Source organism: Suricata suricatta, chromosome X (assembly GCF_006229205.1).
Source record: "Suricata suricatta isolate VVHF042 chromosome X, meerkat_22Aug2017_6uvM2_HiC, whole genome shotgun sequence".
NCBI classification, from domain to species: Eukaryota; Metazoa; Chordata; class Mammalia; order Carnivora; family Herpestidae; genus Suricata; species Suricata suricatta.
In genome coordinates, this window is record NC_043717.1 from 12354878 (window position 1) to 12382650 (window position 27773).

At 42.2% G+C, this 27773-nt stretch overlaps 1 protein-coding gene across 1 annotated transcript in view; it reads left to right on the forward strand.

The window, feature by feature from the left end:
- Positions 1–27773, forward strand: part of REPS2 (RALBP1 associated Eps domain containing 2) — a 239499-nt gene that overhangs the window by 79975 nt on the left and 131751 nt on the right. The window contains exons 7-9 of the mRNA XM_029929616.1: positions 17889–18027; positions 24626–24689; positions 27202–27344. Of these exons, the coding sequence (XP_029785476.1) occupies positions 17889–18027; positions 24626–24689; positions 27202–27344 (346 nt within the window). The remainder of the gene's footprint in view (positions 1–17888; positions 18028–24625; positions 24690–27201; positions 27345–27773) is intronic.

A 27773-nucleotide genomic window follows, 5' to 3' on the forward strand; every position in this document is an offset into this window, starting at 1 on the left:
CTGAAAAACAGTGTGGGGGTGCAGTTATGACCTATCCTTAGCAGGTAGGGGGCAATCAAGGACAGTTTTTAGTGGGGAGTCTCATTTGAGTTGAAATGAGAAGGATTCATAGGTATTAACCAGGTCAGGGGATGGGAATGGAGGACTAGGCAAGAATATAGAGGAAGATGCATGTCCAACACTATTTTCTAGTGCTTAGCATTTTATACACATCATTCCCTTTGGTGCTCACAGCTGCCTTATGAGGCAATTCGTGTTATTTGTTTTTTTTTCCATGTACCAGTCCTCTTTAATTCTCAATTAGAGTATGAAAGGTGTCAAGGGTGCCAGGCAAAGGCCATGGTCAGGAATGCAGATTGTGCCTCAGCACTGGACCCTCTTCAGTGGTACTTGCCTAGTGGCTTGTGTTGGAGTTCCTTGTAACAATGACAGTAGTTGAAAAGCACACAAGCTGCCAGCACCATAGAAATCCCAGTGACGCTCCATTTCTTGACATTGAGATGCTTATTATAATACTGGTAGTTACCTCTTTGAAGTGCTTCAGCAGTGCCTTTAGGGGGTGAAACCTGCATCAGTGTCCAGTTTGGCATCTGTGAGCTGCTTCTCCTTCAGTGGCATGGATGACACCATCTTGGAGTTCTAGTTGTCCTCTATGTTATCCCATGTTTCAGATGATAAAACCTGAGATTTAAAGACCTTACTGAATCTGCCCAAAGTCACAGCTAGGAAGTGATAGGGTCGGAGTTCAAACACAGGACATGATTTCTTAGTCTGGCTCAGGAACCAGATGGATGGTAACATCATCTGTTAAGCTATGAAGCCCTGGATGAAAAACTGGCCTTGAGAGTAGTAGGGAAAGATCAAGAGCTCAGTGTTAGATGTTGAGATTTGAGCTTTTGGGAGAGTCAAGAGGAGGTGTCAAAGACATGGTAGGTGATACGGCTCTGGAGCTTTGGGGAGAGCCAGGGCTGGACATCAGTATTTGGCAGTAGTTGGCCATTAGAATGACTTACAGTATCGTCCAGAGGAAACTAGATGGGTTCTTGGGCAGGTCTGGCCAAGCTCTGTGTGGCTTTGGGCATGTTCCTTCTCTTATCTATAACATGAATGACTTGGAATGAATTTAACAGTCATTTGTAATAATCTGCAACAGTCTCTGACTCCCTTAATGTTGTTTGGCATCAGTGGAAGCCCCGCCCCTCCTGTTTGGAGCATTGCCTTCTCTTTAAGATGAGAACAAGGGGCCTTCCTTCCCATAGCACAGTTTGTGGTTTTCATGGCTGATGAGTTTTTCTTGGTTTTGCTCCTAAGTTTCTTCCTTATGCCTTTCAACTTAGTTTGGCTGGACTCTATGTCCCAGAAAGAAAAATGCCAACCTGAATTAGTCATGTAGGTGAGGGGGTCTGCAAAGAAGGTTTTTGGTAGAAGGGGGTTAATGTAGATTGAGCCTGGTGTTAGAGGAGATGAGGGTAACTCATTTCCGTCACATTGCCATGCTAATGTGCTGATGGCAACCTTGCCTTCTTCTAGCTTCTCTGTGGCCTTGTATTCAAGTCCTTCCTCATGATTGGAAGGGGGGTAGCCTATGAGTATTGGAGATTTTTAGGGACTCTTGGCCAGTGCTGTTGCAGCTCATGAGCTTGGTATTTTAGAGATGCTTATGCCAAATTTAGTACCCAAATATTGGAATGAATACTTTTTTTGCTTAGTATTTTATGGATTTCAGAGTTTTTTTGTTGTTGTTGTTCAGGGTTAGATGTTTTTCCCCTTGAAATTTCAGATACTGAACTTATCCTATGTCTGTGGATTTGTAAAGAAATACTATGTCTTCTTTCCTGACTCATCTATTATCATGTGTTTCTAAGTCATTTTGTGCTTTACTTTTCACAAAGTATCCTACCCATCCAGACTGTAGTCATTTGTGATTTGCTTGTATAGGATTTAGAATTGTCCCTTTTCCTCCCACTATACTCCACTGCCCTGTTTTTGCCATGGTTGCCAGAAACTGTTATGGGTTAAGTCCTTGCTCCATTGACCCCTGGGCAGCTTTTGACACTAACCCCTGTCTTGACATGCTCTCATTGTCTGCTGCCCACGATGCCATCTTCTCCTGGTTTTCATCCTGCTTCTGTGACTACCTCTTCCTAACCTTTTTCCATTCTTCTTCTTCCACCAGTACCTCACACGCTGGTGATGCCTGGGTCCGCTGCTTGCTCTGTTCCTGTTTAGCTGGATGGAAGCTGATGACCACATGTCTCCATCTGCTAGACATATTCACTCAGATGTCCCACTGTGACTTCAACCTGTCTTTCCCACAGAACCAGCTTTCACCCTTCCATTCCTGTCTCCATCCATCTATCAGCACAGGCCACAATGCTGGTCACTATCTTTGACTCATCTCTTGCCCCCATCTGCCAACTTAGTTACCAGCTCCTGGCCATTTCACTTTCTAAATGCCTCTCGTAGCTGTCCATTTCCCTGACCTTCCTTGATTCAGGCCATCCTCCTGTCACTGAATCTGTTGTCAGCCTCTCACTCCTTTTTCCTTGCTTCCACTCTTGCCCTCTTCAAATCCATTATGCTTACTGTATATAAAAATAGGCTTAAAAATACCTATCTGATCACTCTACTCCCTTGATTGAGACATGCCCCCTGCTCTCTGCTTATCACCTACTTCCCAACATGGCCCTCGGGGCCCTCCTGTTTATACCTACTTGTTACCTTTTCAGCCACAGTAGCTCCCTTCTCCAAGTCTACACCCTGGCCACACAGAGCTACTGCTGTTTCCCCAGTGGTCAGTGTCCTTTGTGTGGGAACCTTACCCTTCACCCTGTCTTTTGCCTTCTTTGTTTTCTCTTTTGTCTTCATTCATTTACACTTTTACCCCCTTGATAACATTAAGTTTGAGAATTTTTTTTTCTTGCACATGTGGAGTTACCATTTTTTTCATTCTTAAATAATGTTTCATTACTCATCTCATTTATCTGTGAAGCTCAGCCAGAGGGATGGGCCTTCAGTCTTTGTTTCACATTCCAGAGGCAACTGATATTGTCTGTTTCTTTTGTGTCATTCCAGGAATATTTTATGCACATAAAAATAAGTATAGGTATTCATATATATATGTATATTTGTATGTGTATATATTTACATATATATTAAATATATGCTGTATATTTTTACCTGGCTTTAGGGATACAGGTTTCGCAGATGAAATATCCTTCCAGGCAGATCTCACTAGAAAACAATTTATCTTCTATTTTAAATCAAAACATACTCACTTTTTGTACCCTAAATATACACACTGCCATATTTTATTCTCTTTATGAAAAGGTGAACTTAACAGTCTTTTGGGGTAAATTCTCAATAGTTACTTGTCTTTATCACCTCAAAGACTATTAAGAGAGTGATAAAAACAATTTAGAGAACTTTATCACCCTGTCATTTCACTTGGAGGTTTGGGCTATATTTGTGGTGGAAGTTTTCTAATGAATAGGCAGACATTGTTAGACACTGCTAGGCAGCCACATCTAAAAGTCTGTAAGTTGAAAAACATTTATTGAACTTAGTTGTCTCCTTCCCTCCCTCATTCTTGCTCAATTTCAATTTCTTGCCATGCCCCCATCCTGCTGCGGACTTAATTGTAGGCACTTAGGTCCAGAAGCAGATTATCTCTGCTCCTTGCGTCCATTCTGAGTGGTTGTAAGTAGAAAAGAAGTGTGTAAAGGACGCTGAGAGAAATGAACCCCGAGGCTCTGTTGGTGCGGTTGTTGGCAGAAGCCTGAAGAGAATTGCCAGTCGCTTCGAATAAGTTGTTCATTGTAGGAGTTTTGATGAGAACAGGAAGAAATAGACTTTCTGGGAGGCAGTCACTGCACTGAGAGGCCTTTCTATTGTGTGAGGGGTATTTTATGGATGGTTGGGACCAGGAAGCTGCGGGGCGAGGAGTAGAGGCTATGGCTGGGAGATTGGGATGGGATTGAAGGAGGTGGCGTAGAGGTGAGTCATGAGCATGTTGGTGCTCTTGAGTGTGGAGAAGAGAGAAGCAGGTCAGCAAGTGGGGCATACTCAGTACTGTCTCAGCCACTGTGGTCTTCTCACCTAGTGCTTGTTCGGGGAAGTGACCTATGTGGCAGATCGGCCCTTGTGGGGCTTTTTCAGGGTCATTTGGCTTGGGTGGGGGTTGGTTGTTGTTTTGCTTTGTTTTAGTGGAACCTGGGGCATTTTTTTCCTTCCTTATTTTGGGATCTTTACCTTCTCCCCTTATCTGAGGGCTTGTGACTTTGTCCCCTGCAAAGTGTCCCTGTGCATACTTTAGCATAATGCCACTCCACATTTAATTCCTGCCATTTTTTCTTCTCCACATCTTGCAGTCTAACCAGTGGGCTGATGAGCCACTGAGGAAAGCCACATGGATGTTCTCATAAGTGGCTGGAGCTGAGAAACCACATAACGACACCCTCCTCACTGGGCTGTAGTGAAAGCACCCTAAGGTGCTGCTTGTGTCTTTCAGATCAAAGAGCAAGCGCCATCCTGCTTTTGTTTTGTTTTGTTTTGGATCGTGGTTGTGAGGGCTTTTGCTGTTAGGGATGGTGAATGGTAATGTGTGTATGTGTGTTGACCTCTTGGCATTGCTCGGACTGAAATAGAAGGGCTTGAGGGAAGAGAGGGAGGAGGAGGAGGAAGAGGGCAGGAAAAGGGTATATGTGTGCCTGCCTTTCTGTATAACAGGAAGAACTGGTTTGATGAATTTTATAGGAATGTATGTGCTTTATTCTTGACATCTTGTTTTATCAGACACATTCCACATTTAATTTCAAACCCTAGATGGAGATTTACCATCTCCCAAGGGGTGAAAAAGTTTGATGTGTTCTACTTCACTGACTCTACCTAGGACCACCCAGATACCTGATGAGTCATTATGACCACAAAGAGGTCCTAGTTTTTCATCGCATTGCTTCCTTATTTCCTTCACCCACTTCTAATTCTTCTTCAGATTTTCTAGCCCTTATTTTTGAAACCTTTTATTTCAATTGATACTGAAATTTACTTTTTTTTTTAGCCTAAATTATTTTTAGCTGTCTCTTATTGTGGTCTTTAGGTGCTCACCATCTACCCATGCTTCTTAACAATTGAAGTGATAGTAGTTGCTTGATTTCTTTGCTGGGAGGCACTTCTACATGAAAAGTACTTTGTGCTACAAGATGAGAATAATAAAGAGATACTGGAAAGAGAGGTGATTCCAGGATACAAGAACAGGGTATCTGGCATTGAAACTGAAGAATGTTTATGGGAAATAAATATTTAAATAAAAAATAATCAGTAAATATTAGGATTCATTGGGGGTGCTGCCTTAAGGCCTTGCAAAATCCATGCTTGGAGACAGTAGGGTGGACGGAGTGTAAAAATGGTAGGCCTGGTACACATGAGAATTCTAGCTTCCATACAGTGCTCAACAGGTCAGTTAGACTAGATGAAAGTAAGTGAGCACATTTTATTTGTGGGGTCAACATTGCTTTTCCCCACAGATATGGGCATTGTGGTATCCAGAACTTTCCTGGTAGTAGGCCACAATGATATGGCAGAGAGGCGCACCTCTGATTACTCTCTCACATGTAAACACCCAACTGAACTGGTCCCAGATAGTACCTTTTAAAGCTGGAAAGGAGAAGGGTACTTGTGTCTGCTATATTCCCCAGGGCCCCTTGGTCTCAGTACATACTAAGGTATAAAGATGGAAGGCTCCTTTACAACAGCGCCATTTCAGTCCCTGGGTCCATTGCTATTCCCCCGATCTTAGGTGAGCAACTGACATCGTGCCCCTAGTTGCCTGTCCCAAAGGGTGTCTCTACCAAACTGAGTGTGTATTTGGTCCTGGTGCTGTGCTGGCCCCTTCATTTGTGTGTGTCCTTTCAGTTCTTTCAACAGTCTTGCAAGGTAGACTACTTGTAAGATTACATTGTGGACTTACCACTCAGTAATCGAAGTGGCTTATGTGGGTCAGGCACCATGCCAGGGGAACCCTGAGGACTGCAAACATGGACCCTGCTCTCAGGAAACTTGCAGTCAAACCGGGCAGATGGATGTGAATCAAATGGTCCCGCCTCTGGACATATAATGGAAAACTGACAGTTGCCTAGAGGCAAGGGAGGACTTGGTGGCCTGTGACAGAGAAATCCCACCTAGGACTAGGAAGTGACGGAAGGCTTCCCCAAAGAAGCGCTGCTTGAGCTGAGCTGGGAAGGATGACTCGGAGGTAACCAGGCAAAGGGAGGATGGTGCCAGGGGGTGAGGAGAGAGAGGGTCCTGGCTGAGCGGGAAGACTCTAGGCTAAGAGCGTGTGTTGGTCGGGTTTCTTCATTGTGGACAACAGAATCTACTCTGGCTAGCTTAGGCAAAGAGGGATTTCTAATAAGGGGATGGAAGGCCTACCAGATTTTTGGAAGGGCTGAGGGTTCTGACTCCTCTGAGCGTGCACGAATGATTCCTCACACTGCACAGCAGGACCAGACGGCTGGACGGCTGAGGGAGCTTTGCCTTTCTCACAGTCAGGAAGCTGCAGAGCTGGGCAGGTGCTGCCGTAGCTTTCAGCTGCAGCTCTGCACGGAGTGTGGCCCAGGCCCACTGGGTGAATGCTGTGTTCCCTGCTTTACCACATGACTTGTTTTGAATTAGCCTTCCATGGGCATGTTTAATGGAACCTAAGTCCCATCTGTAATTCTAGCAGCAGAGGTGTTTGGGTAACGTACTTTTACCTAGCCAGCATCTGCCCTGTATAGTCATGCTGCGGGGGCTGGGGTGGGCATCGAGTGAGGCAGTTCACCACGTGTACAGCGCACAGAGGAGACCCAGTCCAAGACCTGAAAAGGCAAGTGTGGCCAGAGCCTGGAGTGGGAGGGAGATGAGGCAGGAGAGGTAGGCGAAGCCCTGTGGACCACGCCTCTGTCTTTTAGGTAGGGAGCTGATGGTTCGGAAGTTAAGTGGCCCAAGTGTCATGGTGTGTAAGTGACCACCCCAGATATGAGCCCAAGTCTGTTTGCCTCCAGAGTCTGCACTTTTTGCACCTCCAATCTATAGCCGCGTTGTCTAAAGTATTCCTCAGATTCAGCCCCTGATCTTGGCATGTCTGTTTCCCATCTGACCGTAGACTGCCATGAGTGTTAAAGGGAGGACATAGTGGAGGAGACAGGTGCCCTTGATCTCACTGACAAGGATTGGGCTGGGCATGTTAGTGCCCTGGTGCTGAAGTCCGCAGCCTCATCAAAGTGTCCTCCTGCTGATTTTTCATTTTCTCTTGGCCTTCTCCAAACAGAGAGCAAACTCTCAAGGAAAAATGCCCTTCTGGAACAGTAGATCTTGACTCCTGATAGAAGAATTGGAGATAGTGATCATTCATAAGCATCTCTTATGTTAATCAAAATAGTGTTAGTGCCACAGACTAAAATAACAGTGAAATGATTGAATACCTGTAGATCAGGAATCTTTCCTGATGTGAAAACATGCCAGATGCTTATAGGCATGTGAGAAGTAAGATGGTGCTCTGTGTAATTAATAGCTTATGGGCCAAAATCTACAACTAAGCTAGATAATGGGAGTGACGTGTAAGTATAGGATATTCGTATCCCATGGTCAAATCCTCAGTGTGCAAAATTGCTGCATTGACTTTGGCATTGCAGTGAGCATGTTTCTTTTTTTTATGTTATGTTACGTTATTTTTCATCATGGTGAGTATATTCTTTAATCCTCATCACCTATTTCACCCCCATCCCCAACCCACCTCCCCTCTGGTAACCATCAGTTTGTTATCTATAGTTAAGAGTCTGTTTCTTGGTTTGTCTCTATTTTTGTTTTCCTTTGCTTGATTGTTTTGTTTCTTAAATTCCACATATGGGTGCCCGCAGGTGGCTCAGTTGGTTAAGAGGTTAGGCATACAACTCTTGGTTTTAGCTCAGGTCATGATCTCACAGTTGGTGGATTCGAGCCCTGCATTGGGCTCCACACTGTATGGACTCTGCTTGGGATTCTCTCTCTGTCCCTCCCCTGCTCACAGTCTTTCTCTCTCAAAATAAATAAACGTTCAAAAAAATCTGGATATTTCACATATGAGTGAGATGACATGGTATTTATTTTTCTCTGACTGACTTAATTTGCTTAGCATTATACTCCTTACCTCTATCCATGTTGTTGTAAATGGCAAGATTTCATTCCTTAAAAAATTTTTTTAATGTTTATTCATTTTTGAAAGACAGAGAGCATGCAAACAGGGGAGGGGCAGAGAGAGGGAGACAGAGAATCCGAAGCAGGCTCCAGGTTCTCAGCTGTCAGCGTAGAGCCCAATGCAGGGCTTGAACCCATTATCCATGAGATTATGACCTGAGTGGAATTTGGACGCTTAACTGAGCCACCCAAGTGTCCCTCATTCCTTTTTATGGCTGAATAATATTCCATTGTGCGTGTGTATACACACACACACACACACACACAGACACACACACCCCACATATTCTTTACTCATTCATCTATCGACACTCAGGTGCTTCCATAATTTGGCTATTATCAATAATGCTGCATTAAACATAGGGATGCATGTATCCCTTTCAATTAGTGGTTTTGTATTTTTGGGTGTAAATACCTGGTAGTGGAATTACTGGGATGTAGGGTAGTTCTAGTTTTTTAATGTTTATTTTTGAGAGAGAGCAAGAGAGTGAGCGAGCGAGCGCAAGCACACAAGCAAGAGCATGAGTGGGGGAGAGACAGAGGGAGAGGGAGACATAGAATCCGAAGCAGGCTCCAGGCTCTGAACTGTCAGCACAGAGCCCGATGTGGGACTTACACCCACAAACTGTGAGATCATGACCTGAGCTGAAGTCAGATGCTTAACTGACTGAGCCACCCAGGCGCCCCAGGGTAGTTCTATTTTTAATTTTTTGAGGAACAACCATACTGTTTTCCACAGTGACTGCTAGTTTGCATTCCCACCAACAGTGCAGGAGGATTCCTTTTTTCTCCACATCCTCTCCAATACTTATTTCTTGTCTTTCTGATTTTAGCCATTCTGACAGGTGTGAGGTGATATCTCATTGTAGTTTTGATTTGCATTTCCCAGATGATGAGTGATGTTGAGCATCATGTGTATCACGTGTCTGTTGGCCATCTGGATATTTTCTTTGGAGAAATGTCTGTTCATGTCTTTTGCCCATTTTAAATTGAATTATTTGTTCTTTGGGTTTTGAGTTGCAGAGTTCTTTATATATTTTGAATATTAGCCCCTCATTGGATATATCACTTGCAAATATTTTCTCCCATTCTGTAGGTTGCCTTTTAGTTTTGTTGACGGTTTCTTTTCTTTTCTTTTTTTTTTTGGTGTGCAGAAACTTTATTTTGATGTAGTCTCAATAGTTTACTTTTGCTTTAATTTCCCTGGCCTCAGGGGACCTGTCTAGAAAAATATGACTATGGCTGATGTTATAGAACCTAATGCCTGTGTTCTATTCTAGGATTTTTGTGACTTCAGGCCTCACATTTTAAGTCTTGAATCTATTTTGAGTTTATTTTTGTGTATGGTGAAAGAAAATGGTTGAGTTTCATTCTTTTGGATATAGCTCTCTGGTTTTTTCAACACCATAGTTGAGGTGACTTTTTCCCATTGTATATTCATTCCTCCTTTGTAAAAGATTAATTGACCGTCTAATTATGGGTTTCTTTCTGTATTTTCCATTCTATTCCATTGATTATGTATCTGTGTTGATGCTAGTGCCATGCTGTTTCACTTACTACTGCTTTATAATATAACTTGAAGTCTGGAATTGTGATACCTCCAGTTTTGTTTTTCTTTTTCAAGATTGCTTTGGTTAGTCAAGGTCTTTGGCTACATACAAATTTTAGGATTTTTTTTGTAGCTCTGCAAAAAATGCTGTTGGCATTTTGCTAGGGATTGCATTAAATCTGTAGATTGCTTTGGGTAGTAGAGACTTTAGCAGTATTTGTTCTTTCCATGAGCATGGAATGTTTTTCCATTTCTTTGCATCATCTTGAATTTCTTTTGTAGGTGCTTTATAGTTTTCAGAGTAGTTGAGGGTGTTTTAAAAAATGTTTATTATTTTTGAGAGAGTGAGCGAGCGAGTGAACACTAGTGGGAGAGGGGCAAAGAGAGAGGGAGACAGGATCTGAAGCAGACTACTCTGACAGCAGTGAGCCTGATGTGGGGCTTGAACTCATGAACAGTGAGATCTTGAAATGAAGTCAGATACTCAACTTACTGAGTCACCCAGAGCCCTGTGAGGGTGTTTCTTAAAAGGAAATGGTACGTTGTTACAGGATGGATGGATAAGGGAGGGAGAGTCCTAGGGCTTGCTGATTAAAAGTACAAACCCGAACTCTGCTCATGTTTTGGTTCTACCATTTTAGCATATGAGTGATCTTGCTAAGTCCCTTCCCTTCCCTAATCCTCAGTTTCCTGTTCTGCAAAATGGAAATAACAGAATCTACTTCACAGGGTTTTGTGAACATGAAAATAGGTCACGTGTACTAGATGCTTATAATGCCTGGCACTTAGCAAAGCACTGTGTCTATGGTGATTACTTTTAAAATTTAGTTTATCTTAATAAGCGGCAACTCTGTGTTGCTCATTAGATTCAGATTCCTACACTTTGGCAATCAGCCTCCTAAGCTGTTGAAATTAGATCCCTGAGCGAGTTTTGCATCTTTATGGATTTGTTTCAGTGAAGAAACTGATAAGGTTAAATTGTTCTGTTAGGATTTAATTTTAACTCACTTCCCTACAGGCAGAACCAGAAGTTATTTATTGCAACTTCCTGTGAATCTATAATTATTTCAAAAGGAAAAGAAAAAAAAAGATTCCCCCTCCTCTCATTTCATAGGTAAGGGAGAGGGCCCAGCCTTTCCACATTGTTTGACATTGTTTGATAAATGAATATCAAGATCAGCTCTAGTCATCATAGGAGAGCTCAGGTTAACCTTTCTGTCTCTGGATTGGAATTGGCCATTTGTCCAGTTACTTGTTCACTCATTGAACAGACATTGATTGAGCATAGGTACTTTTCTTGGTGCGTGGGATATAGCAGTGATCAGAACAGACCAATTTTCCTGCCCTCACAGATCTTACATTATAGTGAGAGCGGGGTGGGAGACAGAATATAAATAAGATTGTAGGGTATCATACAGGGGAACCAGATGAATGTTCAAAACAAAATTGTTTAGTTCTATCTTCTTTACTTTGTTCCTCATTTAATAGTTTTCCCACAGCTTTATCTTATCCCTCTCTTCTTTTTTTTTAAAATTTTTTATTGTCAAATTGTTTTCCATACAACACCCAGTGCTCTTCCCCTCAAGTGCCCTCCACCATCACCACCACCTCTCTTCCCCCCTCCCCCCTCCCCCCCAACCCTCAGTGTCTTCCCTGGGAGTCTCTTCCAAAGCCATGAAAGATAAATTCCTATTAACCAGACATAGAAAGATGGCTGTAAAGATGCATCCACACTCTTGCTGTCCCTGTAGATCATCTACGTGGACAAATTATAAAGTCGTGTGGGCTCATAATTGTCTCCTGTCATTAGGTGGTCAGATTACAAAACAGAGGCTCGTCCTTCGTCTTCGATGCAGGGACGGCTGTGCCGTTGAGACCAGCAGGCCTGCCTTTGTTCTGGCCCTTGCTTGAAGGATAGACTAGCAGCTGGTATGCAAATATGCCCCACATTTTAATGATTTCAGTGCGTCGGCGTCTTTCTCACTCATCTAACAGATTGGTAGGCAGCTTTCTTCCACATGGTGATTCCGGCAGCAGTACTCCTTCTGTCCTTTGGCTGTGCCATCCCCCATGCAGTGGCCCTCGCAGACTAGCATAGAGTGCCACAGGGTGCTGATCCTCCACGGAAGTGGTGCAGGTCACTGGTGCTCACAGTGCATTGGCTAGAACTCAGTCACATGGCTGCAACTCACTGTGGGGGTGTGGTGGACCATGTCTTTGCTGGGTAGGCAGCCAGAGCCACTCACTGATACTTCTTTACCAGGCCTCGTGTGGTCTAAATGACCGGAGGACAGCTGCCGTGATCCCACCTATCAGCTCTGCTGTCATTTGCCTCTGTGACTCTTCTGTTTCCTCAGCCCCATGGCTGATCAGTATTCCCTTGGGCTAGGGTCTGGTCTCGCCAGCCTGTTAGCCATTCTCTTTCATTAGGGGTGATTGAGTCTTCTCACATCTTTGCTCATGAAATCATGTGTTGATGATTGGTCGCACTCTGGCCATCTTCTCTGCAGAATACTGTCAGTAGGTGAGGTGTTCTCACATACTCACTGTGGTCTCACATACTCACTGTATGAGCTTCTGCTGCTCCAGATGGTTTGTTTACCGAGGTACCAGAAGGAGGCTGGTAGGAGATCATTGCCTCCTCACGTGAAATGGCTGGACTCTTGGGCAGCACTTACAGGGTGCCTCCAGGGCAGGATTATATTCTAAACAGAAATGTTCTTTGGTTGAAGCAATATACACGCCCTTTGCAAATTCCCCTTGTAACACCTCCTTGCAATTCATATTCAGCTGTGTTTGGTTTTTAAGATACTTCAGGGGTAAATGTCACCTTTTGGGATTTTATTAATGGTATTACTTTTTAACGAGTCTTTTGAAGTCTCTTTCATCATAAACAGCCTGTTTTCCCTGGAGATAATAACTTGTAGTGCCAAATATATGCATTTCACTTGAAACGAAACTAAGGGTTTGAATGTTTTAAATATAACAAATCTAATTATCCTGTGTCTAGAGAAACTGCATAATGAACCATATGTATGTGGCTTAAGCAGACAGATGTGGAAGGTTTCTCTCTCATTTTATTTTTTCTTAAAAATGCTGGCAGAGCTCAAAATTGGCACCAACTTGCAAATATCTCCACCCACCCGACAGAACCACTGGGGCTGGAGTTGACCTGGGAGAGGCCTGTTAGGGTGCATCACGAGTGGAGCTTTGCCTGGTTCTAGCTTTTGCTTGGGAGCCTGAGGCTCCGTAGCTTATCCACCCCCATTTCTCCCGGCCTTCAGTCTTTGCAGTTGGACATTTCTCTCTTTGATGGCTCACTTCTCAGACCTTTGTAAAGTTGTGTTGATTGTTTTCAGTTGACTTTCGGGTTCATTAGGAGATGTTGCATGCATCCGGGTCCTGCAGCAGGATGGCCCTCGAGCTGCTGACAAAGGGGTCCTTAGCTGCCATCTCACTGCTGGAGTGGGCCTTCCTCTGGTCATGGCCATATGGCTTTTTCCTCCCTGACTCCTCTCATCCTCTCCCTAACTCTGGCCCCTGTTGACCTCTGGCCAGGGTTGCTCATATGGCCTTTACTTGTCTTCCTGCCTTTAGTCTTTCCCCTTCCATTTTCCTCACTGAAGTGATCTTTCTGTTACTGACGTCTATTTCATTGTCTTATTTAATACTATCTGTGGCTTCCTGTTGCCTTTTAGATTCAGTCTATACTTCTCAACCTGGTACACCTGAGCCTTCATGATCTGGTCCTTGCTTGCTGTTTGGACCAACTTGAGGCAACTCCAGTAACATCTGCTTTGTACCAGCAGCCTATTCTATTGACATGTAGCCCAATGACCTACTTTTAGAAGATGGCCATTTTCTCTCATTTTTTGGAGTTTTTGCAGATGCTTTATTCCTTTTATCTTGCCCTGCATGTTCTATGACCTTGCTTCTCAAACGTGAGTGTGTTTCATGTCATCTAGAGGGCTTGTTAAACCAAAGATTCCTGGGTCCCACTCCAGAACTTCATGATTCACCAGATGTAGGGTAGAGCCCGAGGTTCTCTGTTTCTAGTAAGTCCTCAGGTGATGCTGGTGTGGGTGGTCTGGAGACTGTACTTTGAGTAGCAAAGTTCTAGAGTACCCTGTCTTGTCATAGCACTTACTTCACTGTCTTGAGATTGCCTTGTTTGTCTTTCTCCTTCATGAAACTCTAGACTTCCTTGAAAAAAAAAAAAAAGAATCTGCTTGCCCATCAGTGTAGCCCGAGTCTCTAGTGTCTGAAATATCCTTGATGATCAGGAAGTATCTGTTGAATGAATGAATGAGTGGATCACTGTTGCTGCAGCAAAGTTCAGATCATTTTGCTTCTTGTAAATCAGCTTTCTTTTAGACTATTTCAGTATAAGGATATGTGGAATGTCATCTATCGCTTCCATATGCCCTCACCTGTCCCTGAGATATTCCTTAATGGATATGGAACGTGACAACTCCCATAGAGATCAGAGACCATGGACAAACTATAGGAAGATAGACATGGACTTCTTTTGATAGATCCGAAACTTGAAGTATAAAATAGACTCCTAGGTTTTCTTTCATGAAGCACAGCACAGAGTAGTGTTTCTGCACTTCTTTTAATATAATACATATACCTGAACTTCCTAGAGTGCATCAGTCAGTGTATCTCACACTGCTTTTTGGTATCTGTGATGTGCCTGCTAGGGACTGGATGTAGAATAAAGGATTACACGATATGGTTGTGGTCCTCCAGGTTGACCTGAGTGATGATATTTAAGAGCACTTGAAATATTCACACTGTGTGGTACTTATCATAAGAATTCATATTTTTTAAGATGGTAAATTACTTGGTTTATTAAATCAGTTAAAACCATACAGTGAGAAGCAAGGGGAAAGAGAATGGGGGCAGGCAAGCACATTTTAGTGCAAGCCAGGAGAAGGGCTACACTATGTTCTATACGGGTTATACAGTGTTCATATGCCTTCTCTTTTTGTTATAAGGCCGTCTTGGTTGGAGGGACAAGGAGCTCTTCAGCTTAGGGCTTCTGAAAAGGAGGAGGGTTGTAGTTTTCATGGAATCTAAGAAATAAGACAGGGAGTGGCCCAGTGGTCCTGAAGAGTGGGAGTTCTTGGTTCTTTTTGCTTGTTTTGGCATTAACAGGACTTGCCCTAGTTTCCTTGAGTTTTCTTCACTATCTGCTTATCTTTTGGCTGCCAACAACTATTATCACCCCCTTTTCTTTTTAGTACTTCTCTAACTCATGGGCTTTGCTTCTTTTGGTTCTGGGCCTCAGTCTACATCATGGCCTCTCTGCATCTCTTCAGGGTCTGCTTTCTGTGCTTGCTGATCTTCATATTTCTCATCCACAACCCCAGTAATGAACATACAGCTGAAGTTTTTCTCTGCAACAGCGTCTCAGAGGCCAGAAACTGTGTGCCCATCCCTCCTTCCTTGGACTCAGTTGGGCGAGAGCAGGTGTGAGGTGGGTCTCATGGGGTACACATAACTGCCAGGCCCACCTTTGTGTCAGAGCTGAGGGATGGGCAGTGCTCTCTGCAGTAGCTGTGGGCCTGGCAGGTACATTGGAGAGTCCTTTGGGACAGTGGAACTTGAGTGATAGGATCAGAGGCTGGGATAATAGGCTGAGATCAGAGAAAAGGTGGTCTGGGAAGAAGATACAGATCTGACCTACAAAAAGCGAGCATATGGGCAATCAGAAGCCTGCTAAGAGTGAGCAAGGACGAGGAGCTGGAGGAGGAGGGATTATAAAGGCCCTGAAGGCCGTGTGGAGGAGGTAGATTTTTTAAATTGGCAACAAGTCCTCTCTGTAGGCTTTTAAGCAGAGGAATCCTCCCTTTTTCCTGTCTGTTCCTGATTCGTGCTGACAGAATGGACTTGAGACCTGCTAAGAGGCCACTGATGCCAGCCAGGAGTGAGATACTGGGAGAGAGGAAGTAGAGTGAGCAGGTGGTCAAAGGATTGGAGAAAGAACAAACATGGGCTGACATAACAACAACAACTGGGTATGACAGTTTCGGTTCCAGGCGGAAGGGAGCGTATTCTGGGGAAAGAGTAGCTTCTGTGTCAGAACCAAGCAATGCAGCAGCCAACACCCAGTGCAGAGACTTCTGTTCCTTCCTTCGCAGGCTCGCAGTGGACAGAGCTCTCCACCTGTGTCCTGCTGGGTTTGTGAACCGTCTCTGTCTGCTTAATCGTTAACTTGTAAACATCTGTTGTGTCCTGTCCGTGCCCAGCTTTTTAGATACCTTTACTCCAGCTGTTTCGTTCAGTGCCACCCAGAAGGGCGGTACTCTGGGAGCTCTATGCATTATAATTTGGCCAGGAACCCAATCCCTTGCATGCTGATGCACTCTCCCTTGGGTTTTGTCCAGGGAACCTGGTCATACATCTGGGTTTGTTCAGATAGAGCTAGTGTGGAGCCCTTGAGTTTGGCTCTGGAATTTGGTGGGAGCGTCTGGAAAGCCATGTGGTCCACTGGGTGCTTAGACTGACTTGTGGGCTTCCTCGCTTTATTTATATTATTTATTACTAAAATATTAAGGGTTTCTGAAAATAATTTGGATGCAGCCCAACTTAGAAAAGTCCTGATATGGAGTAGGCTGACTTTGAACAACAGATAAAGCAGAGGGCAGTTACTTGCTGACTGCATAATGCGATGATGCTGATGGCAAATAATTAAGGATAGGCGCTCATCCCTTGAGTTCTTTGAGCCTTCATTCCCTCCTCTGGCAAAAGGATAATAATACTTGCTTTGTCTACTTTTCAAAGGTTTGAGATGCTCAGATGAGATAGGTGTGCATAGTCCTTGGTAAATTTGAAAGTATTCTATGACTTTAAGGTATTAACTAATGATTAGTGGCCTCTGGGGCATTTAAAAGTAGTTTTCTTTACATTTAGTGGAAATTCACCTGTTATGAAAACTTGAAAGATGACATCTCAAGTTTATATCACAGCTTAACGTTTTATAGTCTCATTTCCTCTCTGAAAGGCCTCAGAGGAGAGAAGAGCTGGGTGTTTTGGGGAAGAATTACTTGTTGGGAGGGGGGTGTGTGTGTGGGTGGACTGGGTGGGAGGAAGGGTGCAGAGATGATCGGCTGTCATTTCTAGGGATAGTGAGTAGAATGCTCTCCTGAGGATTACTTTCTTGATAGTGTGTTCAGAAGCAGGCAGCTAGCTGGCTTATTAGCAGTAATATCTTCTTTCCTAGTCTCCTTTTGTCCTGAAGGCTCATGTTGCTTGTATTCCCCTCTTGGTTCCAGGAAGGTGGCTTTTGGCAAGTAGCACCTTAGCCTTAGGGTGGAGGGGAGGGAGGGAACAAAGCCCTGGGTTCCTCCTTCCAGATGCGCAGCTTGTGCTTCTTTCCTCATTGCCTCCTATAGTCTTGTGTTCTCCTGAACTAGTTTTCCGGGTCTCCGCGTCCTTAAATCCTTAAATTTGCCTTGCGTGCCCCCTGGTGGCAGGTCAGATGCACCCCTGGTTGTGTTATCCTGTTCGCTGTGGTCCAGGAGCAGTTGTTCTCTGCACCCAGTTCTGTTATGGAGTATTATCCCCCGTCCCCAGATGCAGAACGAGAGGTTCTGTGATCCTGACTTGCCGCTCGAATAGAACCTGTGGAGGTGGGATTGGAATGGGAACATTCAATTCCCAGATTTATACAATGGGAATGCCTCAGCAAAAAGATGACGTGGTTGTAGCTTTTGTAGATTTTTAAAAATGGCTTAAAAGGAATCTAGATTATTTTACTGTCTACTCGACTAATCTCAAAAGGTAAAAATGTGGTGAATGTATGAAGGTAAGAATGGTTGTCCTTTTTACTCTCTCTTCATCACATTGGAAAAACTTACTTGTCACTTACCAAGTACTCCGTATTTCACGCTCAGTCCTGTCAACAACTTTGAGGTGTACCAAAAACTGTATAAAGCATGATGTCTGCCCCCCAGAAGTTTACGTTCTAATTACATCCTAGTTACAAGGTGTTTAAATTTATTCTCTAGAGGAAAAAAATAAGTATAATGCATGATAACTTTTACTGATGTTTAATATTTCTACTTCATGTCACTAAAGACAAATTCTCTGAGCATTTGCATATTTATTTTTCATAAAGTCCTTTTCCGTGGAGAGAGAACCACAGGATAACAGCAGTAATTACCCAGATGAACCCTGGAGGATAACGGAAGAACAGCGCGAGTACTATGTCAATCAGTTCCGATCCCTTCAGCCTGACCCGAGTTCCTTCATTTCAGGTAATGAAGTCTGATGGGTGAAGACCTGGGTCCCGGATCTTTGTCTCACAGAGATAACTGCACATGCCTTGGGAAATAGTTCACACAAAATGAATATGACAGCCTTTTGTGATTCCAATTTGTTTTCCTCTAAGATCAAATTTCTTATGAACTATAAACCATGCAGAAAAATATTTGGCAGTGACATTTGGAAAATTTTGTTTCTGTTTCAAAGAGGTTAAATGGAATTTGGAGAAACCTGGTCTAGACCTGTGCCTTGTTTGCTGGGGCACGTCTTGAAATGATAGACTGTGGCACTGAGGCAACACTTTGAATTGCCTCTTCATATTAGAGCAAATATGTAGTGTGGTCTTCTAAAGAGTTAGTGTCACAAGTCTCTTTATGCTTTACAAGTCCAAATTCATGCTTGTTTCCTTTGGCTTCAGTCTTTTTCCTATGGATTTTCTGATACAAATAAAAATATGGGAGGAAAATTGGCCAGCGGTTTTATGTCCACATGTCTGTTCTTGGGGGTTGTCCGTATTCCCATTGAGTTCTCATGTGAAATTCAAACCGAGACAAATTAATTTAATTCCTTTGTGCCTCTGTTTTGCTGGGCTGAATTTACTATACAAACAGTGAAATAGTAGAGTTTGGAAGAAAAATTCATAAAACTTTCTTTTTATACTTCAATTTTGAAGAATAACAATATGCCCTCAATAATTGTAACCTGACATACTGAATGTGGACTAATTTTCTCTTGAGAAATAAGGTGTGTAATTGAAATATACTTATATAAATTCAGACATCATTTTCCAATTGGTTGGGAAGAGCTTTATTGAAAGCACAATATTGTAGATACAAATTAATGTTGTTAACATGACTTAAAAAAATAAGCAGAAACCTAGATTGACCATTTGCTAACCTTACCCACTGCTTAAGTAAGTTTCTTCACAATGTATGCAAACAATTAGACAAATACAGATGGGTAGCTCTTAGGAGGGTTTTTATTTTGCAGAATTTCAAGTATGGATACAGCTGGAGTGGCTAATATAATGAATCCCTATGTACTTATTACACAGCACCAGTGATTTTGTTTTATCTATATACTCTCTAAGCGCAGATGAGTTTGAAGCAGTTACCAGATCATTTCATCTGAGAATGTTTCAGGATAAATTCTGGATGATAAAAAAAAAAGACCTCTTTTGAAAACATAAACGCAGTTCATTGGTACGCATTAAAAAAAATACAAAACATGTTTCCTTAATGTCACCAAGTCTGTTTCCCTGGTTGTCTCACAAATGCCTTTAAAATAGTTTAGTTGTGTTCAAGGTCAGAGGGGTTCAGATATTGCGGTTAGGTGATGTCTCTTTTTAAAAATCATCTTTATTGAGATATTAGCATACCATAAAATTTACTCCTGTAAAGTGTACAGTTCAATGGTTTTAGTGGATTTATAGAATATATTCACAATCTGAATTTGGAGCACTTTCATTACCTGCCAACAAACCACCTGCTTCTTAGCGGTTATTGCCCATTCCTTCTCTCCCCTCCCAGTCCTACATAGTGACTCAACTACCTTTTCTCTCCATAGTTTTGCTCATTTTGGGCTTTTCCTATAAATGAAATCATATAATGTGTGGTCTTTTGTGTCTGACTTCTTTCACTTAGCATAATAGTCTAAGGTTTATCCAGGTTGTAGTGTGTACTAGAACTTCATTGTTGTTTATGGCTGAATAATGTCCACTGTGTAGATATACTACATCTTATTTATTCATCAGTTAACGGGTATTTGGTTTCCACTTTTTGGCGATTAAGAATAATGCTGCTGTGAACATTTGTGTGCGCTGTTTTTTTGTGTGGATGTATGTTTTGATTTCTCTCAAATATATACCCACGTGTGGAATGGCTAGACCATATATATGGTAACTCTGTGTTGAATCATTGAAGGCCAGTCAGACTATTTTGCTCGGTGGCTGCGTCATTTTGCATTGCCACCAGCAGCATGTGAGTGTTCTACTTACTCCACATCCTCACCGACACTGATTGTTTGTCTTTTGATTGTAGCCATCCTAGTGATGCCAGATGGGCTGAGACTCCTAGAGGGAGGGCCTCAGGCCCCTTGCCATGAGGGTCCTTAGCTTTGTGCGAGAAAGAATTCAGGAGCAAGTTGTTTAGAGAAAGGGACACAAATTTATTAAGTATAGAAGTAAAAAAGGAGCTACTTCACAGACCAAATAGCGGTCTCTTCTCCCAGGTGAGGAAGAAGACCCTCCCCCCCCTTTGCGTCTAAGAGAGTTTTGTGTGTGTTTAAATCAGTTGACTGTATAAGAAGGGCTTACTCTTTAATTTTGGGTTTATCATTTACATTGAGTGGTTAGTTTTTCCATTGTCGTAGGGTTGTGAAATTATCCACAGGGAGCAATTTTAGGGATGTCTGGCCTTTGTGGCTTTTACTGCCAGAGGGAGCGGGGTCTTACGGTCTCCCATGAGTCAGATCTTGTGACTTTTTTTTTTTTTTTTATTACCTGCTGACTTTTAGGTTAAGGATCAGCCTAAAACCAAAATGGCTTTACTTTGGTCAACTTGTCTCCTGAGTCTCCCGTCTTTTCTGTCTCATTAGTGGGTGTGAAGTAGTGTCTCCCAGATGAATAGTGATATTGAACATCTTTTCATGTTCTTATTGGCTGTTTGTATATCTTCTTTGGGGGAAAATGTGTATTCTCATCCTTTGCCATTTTAGATAAATACTGAATGGTAAGAGTTCCTTCGTATAGGCATACCTCGGAAATATTGAGGGTTTGGTTCCAGACCACTGCAATAAAGTGGATATTGCGATAAAGCAGGTCAAATAAATTTTTTGGTTCCCCAGGGCATATAAAAGTTATATTTACCCTATACTGTAGTCTGTTAAGTATGCAATAGCATATTCTCTAAAAAAAAACCAATGTACATATTTTAATTAAAAATAATTTATTGCTGTAATGTGCTAAGCATTATGTGAGCTTTCTGTGAGTTGTAATCACTGATCACAGACCACTGTAACTAATATAATAATAATGAAAAACATTGAAATATTGCAAGAATTACCAAAATGTGATATAGAGACCTGAAGTGAGCAAATGCTTTTGGAAAAATGGTACCAGTAGACTTGCTCAACACAAGGATGCCATACACCTTTAATTTATTAAAAAATGTAGTATTTTCCAAGTGCTGTAAAATGAAGGATCATAAAACGAGGTATTCCTGTATTCTAGATACATGTTCCTTACACTATATTTGATTTGGAAATATTTGTTCCCAATCAGTGGCTTGGCTTTTTATTTTCCTAATGGTGTCTTTTGAAGCACATAAGTTTTTAATTCTGTTGATGTCCAACTTACCTATTTGTTGTTGTTGTTGATTGTGCTTTTGGTGCCATAACTAAGAGATGGTTGCCTAATCCAAGGCCATGAAAATGTGTATTTCCTCTAAGAAGGTATGTATATTACAGTTTTATCTCTTATCATTAGGTCTTTGATCCATTTTGTGTTAATTTTTGTGTTTTTGTGTATGATATGAAGTAGGTGTTCAAATTTATTCTTTCGCATGTGGATATCCTGTTGTCCCAGGACCATTTTTTTTTGTGGGGTGTGGGTGGGTGGAAAGATTCTTTCCATGATTTATTTGTTTTAGCATCCTTGTCAAAATTCAGTTTACTATGAATGTGAGGGTTTTATTTTTATTTTTGAGAGAGCAAGAGAAACAGAGTACATGCAGGAGAGGAGCAGAGAGAGAGGCAGACACAGAATCTGAATCAGGCTCCAGGCGCTGAGCTGTCAGCCCAGAGCCTGATGCGGGGGCTCCAACTCATGAACCCTGAGATCATGACCTGAGCCGAAGTTGGATGCTTAACCAACTGAGCCACCCAAATGCCCCCAGTTTTAATTGTTTTGATTTCAGTTTTTAGGGATTGTACTTTTTGAAATTTGGTTTTATACTTGTATAAAATACACAGTTCCGAATTTGAGTCTACAAAAATGATGAACAAAGTCTAGTTTCTGTTCCTATCCCCTTTACCCTATTCCTTTCTTGCCCCCCTTTTAATGGTTTGTTTATTTTTAAAAGTAAAAGCAAATTCATATGTGTATGTGTATATTTGTATCTTTTGTTGGATAAATGGTAGCATACTCTTTGTACTTGTCTCCACCTTATTTGTTGGGCTTAGCCCTACGTCCTGCTGATTACTCCATAGTTGAATGTAGAGATAGTTCCCATTCCCTTTCATAGTCATATGCTATTAGATTGTGTGATATGCAATCATTTATTTAGCTGGTCCTTTTTGGGATTATTTGTAGTCTTTTGCTATTATACATATTTCTGTTGTGACTAGCCCTCTGCACACATCTTTTTCTATTGTTATTTTTGTCAGTATATCTTTGGGTTGTGTGATTTTACTGGACATTGCAAAACACTCCTTCGTTAGGCTTGTGCCGTGTTGTTATTTTACCAGCATTGTAGAAGATGCCCGTTTTCCCAAAGTCTTGTTTTCAAAACACGTTTTCCTACTTTTGTATTTTCCCTCCATTTGATGGGCAAGAAATCATTTGTGGTTCTAATTTATAAATCTCTTATGAAGAAGGTTGAATTTTTAAAAACATGATTAAAAGTCAATTGGGATGCCTGGCTGGCTTAATTGGTAGAGTGTGTGACTCTCGATCTTGGGACTGTGAGTTCGAGCCCCATCTTGGGGTAGAGTTTACTACAAACAAACAAACAACAAAGATCCAGTTACATTCTATTTCTCTGAACTGTCATATGTCTACCCATTTTTATATTGTGTTACTGTATTTTTTGAAGATGTATATCTATTCAATATGTTAACATTTTATCACTGATATGTCAATGCTACGTATAGCTTGTTTTTTTTTTTTTTTTTACTGGGCTGAGAGACTCCTTGTGGTAAAAAGTCTGAATCCACATTTAGATGTTTGACTGCTGACAACTTTTTAAAGCCTCACCTCTCCATCTTTTGCCCCCTGTCATGCTTCCAAGCAGGTCTGAAAATGGCTGGAAAGGGCAAGGAAAGGAAGCTGGCTTGGGATTTCTAGGTTGGCTGGGAGTTGGGCCCTGAGGGTTCCGCTCACTGATGGAACTTCTCTCTGCGCCAAAGGAGGGAGCACTTGGGCTCTCATCAGCGTCCTCCTCTGGCAGATGGCCCCCAGGGCACACCTGAACTTGATGGCTGGCTGGGCCCTACCTCATCTCTTTGGGACACTGTGGCAGAACATGCTTGCTACTGTCTGAAGGCCGGGTGAAATCTCTTGTTTGGGTTTGGACTTAGTATGATTTGAAGAAAGGATATGTAGGGGGGAAAGAAGAATGAGTTGAGGGGAGAATGTCTTTATATCTATAAAATAGCTGGTAAATAGGCTTTCAAGGCATTTCTGACAAATGTTATCAAAATAAGGTGGCTGCATCCATGGCCAGCAATCCTATATCAGCATTATTTCCAGGATGCTTCTAGGGAGAAAACTCATTGGTTAATAGAGCACTTTGCCTTTGATCCTTAATAATCTATCAAAGGAAAACAAGTCTGTTTAGGGTCCATTTCAATCCATTGTTTTAAGGCCAATTAGAAGACTTGTGATTGCCAAGGACTTTTGAGTTATTGGCTTAGAGCTTGAGGCTTTGCTCAGTTCTTTGTGTTAGAATTGAGGCCTTTGAATTTTGAAACTGGTCTGAGAGCTGAAACCATAAAAATGTCTATCTCAATAAGGATGGGTTTAACATTGTAAGTGTAGTTGGGAGTTGGAGCAATATAACATGTAAAATGGAATGATTACCTGACTTTAGCAGATATTGGTAAATTTGTGATGAATAAGGAAAGTGGCAGGAAGTTCCTGGATAAGTTTCTCAAAGAGCCACCAAGAGATCTTAAATCTCACCAAACGATTTAAGATCTTTACTAAGATGTCTGTTTTATCTGTATGTGATGAGATTAATGGTGTTAATTTTCTTTGTTTTGCTCTGTTTTCTTTTTTTTTTTAAAGTTTATTTATTTTGGGGTGGGGGGAGAGAGAGAAAGAGAAAGTTCCAAGCAGGCTCTGTGCTTTCCGCACAGAGACCAACACAGGGCTTGATCTCATGAACTGTGAGATCTTGACAGCTGAAATCAAAAGTTGGATGCTCAACCAACTGAGCAACCCAGGCATCCTTAATTTATATATTCTTTTAAAAGCTGTTAATATGTCATTTTTAGTCATATGATTTATAGTTGCTTTGATGAATGTTAAGTTTGTTTTGTGTGGTAGGGATTGTTGAATGAAACATTGGTGATTCATTTATATGTAAATATAAAAGCTGCTCTAGATAAGTAATTGATGCTTTATTTTTTAAAATGCTTGTTATTTTTGAGACACAGACAGAGACAGAGCATGAGCGGGGGAGGGGCAGAGAGAGAGACACACACACACACACAGAATCTGAAACACGCTCTGAGCTGTCAACACAGAGCCTGATGTGGGGCTCGAACCCACAAACTGTAAGATCATTACCTGAGCCAAAGTCGGACGCTTAACCGACTGAGCCACCCAGGTGCCCCATTAATGATTTATTTAAACAGTGACTCTCTTGGCAGGTTCTGTGGCCAAGAACTTCTTCACCAAATCAAAGCTTTCTATTCCGGAACTCTCCTACATATGGTAAGTACAGTAATGCCATATAGTATCATACTATCATTACATACCCATCCCTAAGCTACTACTTTGCATTTTGGAAGTCTTTTGAATGTTTTTTTAATTTTAATTTTAATTAATTTTTTTAAATGGAAGACTTTATTGCAAAGAGCATCTTCTCTTGGGGTGTTACACCAGTTACCATTCTCATTTATTTACATATTTAACTTACATCCAAGTTAGTTAGTATACAGTGCAGTAATGATTTTAGGAGTAGAACCCAGTGGTCCATCCCCTATGTATAACACCCAGTGCTCATCCCAACAAGTGCCCTCCTTAATGCCCTTGCCCATTTAGCCCATCCCCCCACAGTCCCTCCAGCAACCCTGCTTGTTCTCTGTATTTTGGAATCTCTTATGTTTTTGTCCCCTCTGTCTTTATATTATTTTCGCTTCTTTTTCCTTATGTTTGTCTGTTTTGTATCTTAAATTCTACATGTGAGTTAAGTCATAGGATATGTTTTTCTGTTTGTTTTGATTGCTCAGTAATATTCCATTGTGTATGTATGTGTGTGTGTGTGTGTGTGTGTGTGTGTGTGTGTTTGTGTATACACACACTACATCTTCTTTACCCTTGCATATTTTTTTAAACCGACTAAGAGAGTGAATAGAACTTCAGATTTTTGTTGCTGTGAAGATTATCTAAGTTATATGAAAAGCCCAATGATCAGTGTCTGGCACATACTATGCATTGTAGCTGTTAGCTGTTATTTATTTAAAATTTGATTTCCCACTTATAGTCCTCCTCTAGATCCCTTTCTTTCTAAACAATTGTGTGGGCACAGGAGCATTTCCATCTTGTGAATTTTATTTCTGGATATTTCTGTTCGATATGATGCAAGTAACCAGAGGATCTTGAAAAGCTATTCTGTATAGTATGTCAGGAGGCCAGGGGAACAGAAGGTCCACACATGTTTTGGAATGAAGTCAAATGTGACTCTTCCAGCTGCCTCTGAGCTTCATAAATTTGGCTGGGGTGTATCCGCCGGGCCCCAGTGTAGACACACAGCTGTGATGCGCACTTCACCTTGCCGCTGTGCTGGCTGTGGCCCGGCTCCGCGAGGGCCATGCGGGGATAGTCTGGATGGCTGGTTTGCATTGACAAAAACCCTCGCCGCCTCTATATACTCCTAGCTGTGTGTGGGCTCTTCTTCCTCAGGCCTGGGTGGGAGACCGCACTGCTGTGGATATATCATTAAAACCCTGGAATATTTATGTAAGACTTTTTTCCACAGGAATTTACAGAAATCGTGGTAGGACTTAAAATTGCCTGTCATGTTTTGTGCGTTTTATTGGAAAACCATTCCAATAACATTTGTGCATGCCAGTGTATCTGGGATTCTGAGTGTATTTAGGTTCTTCAGCAGTATATTCTAGCATAATTTTTTTTTACAACAAGCCTTATATTAGATTTTAAAGCTAGAGGAAGAAAAGAAATGATCATTTTGAAAAGAATACACTCCGTTTTGGTAGAATTCCCAGTTTTAACATTATTGGTATGAGGCCTCCTCTCTTTTTGTTGAGACATATCTGCGAAAGCTGAATGAATCTCTCCACCCAGCCTTTGAAACAGTTCCCTGACTCCTCACCCTAGGGGGCTGCCCTTCAGGGTGCATTCTGAATCTCTGAGGGGAGCAGGCTGTGAATAGTCCAAAGGAAAGTTAGGGAGCTTACCACGTATATTTCTTTGGAATAGTGACACCTTGCTTGTCCCAGCACAAGTATTTTGTCTGTATGCACCTACAAGGCTCGTTGAGCTTACGGTGTCTTGGGTACCTTGGCAAATAGGTTTCTTTTGGGCTGAGTAAACAGGTCTGTGCCTTTCAGTGGGAATCAATGAAGCAAAGATAAACCTTTTCAAGACTCTCCCTTTCTGCCTTTCTGTCTTATCTGCTTCCAGCCTTCCCAAGTTGCTAGTTTTAACTGAAAACCTAATTCAACTAGTGTTTATTGAACTATCTTGTATTTTGCCAGGAGGGAATTCTCAGGCAAATTTTTGGTACAACATTTATGTGACTTGAAAAGTTTAAGGTTCTTCCTTAAAGCTGAAAACCCAGTGCTTATTTGTGGACCCAGACGTGTGTATAGTGGCCAGGACAACTGCACAGGCCAAGGCCAGCCCTTCCTCTGACTGCTGCGGGGGCTGGGTCCGGGGCACTTCATGCCATGCAGTTACTGGACGACTCTCAACCAACTGGCCTTACTTTTCTGTTCGTTCTCCAGTGTCTCGTCTCATGTGCTCAGTGTCATAAAATAGACCTGCCGGGGAACCCGAGGAGGGTCAAGTCTCGTGCACAGAGTGCCACTGGTGCCAGTGCTGTTGACTAGCATTTGTCCTCCACGTGCCCCTTGAGGTTTCATAGGGGTTTGAGGACTTTGCAGGGCCACCCCCAAGAGCCTGGGAGTAGTGTTTGCACGTCCGAGCTGAGTAACTTTTCCTCGAAGCCCCGTGTTAAGTGCTTGTTACATGTTGTATTTAGGGAACTGAGCGATGCCGACTGTGATGGAGCCCTGACCCTGCCTGAGTTCTGTGCTGCGTTTCATCTTGTTGTGGCCCGGAAAAACGGCTACCCGCTGCCCGAGGGCTTGCCTCCGACTCTGCAGACAGACTACCTGCAAGCAGGTAAGGCCTCATCATGAATCCTAAACCTTAGCCATTTTCCATCCAGGCCTTATAAGAACCTTTTGTGCCTTCACATGGTATCCAGGTACATGGCAGAGTCCTTTGTGTCTAAAGTAGTAACTGTCCTTTAATTGATACTAGACTCTCACATCTTAATGATGTGAGTAATAGGGATGATGTGGGTAACGGTGAGTTATCCGTTACTCCTATTCTAGTGCTCTCTGGATGGATTTGAATCAGTCCCTTACCCTTTCATGAAAATTATGGAGTAGGCAAGTACTGAACCTCTCAGCTGATATAAAATGAATGGGAAGATATTCCTGTAGAGCTAAGTGGTGATTTGGCATCTTTAGTGTCAAGTGGCTCGGGACAATGGAGTGGAATAGGACTCATACCCCATGAAGAAGTTAAAAATTACATGCCATGAAA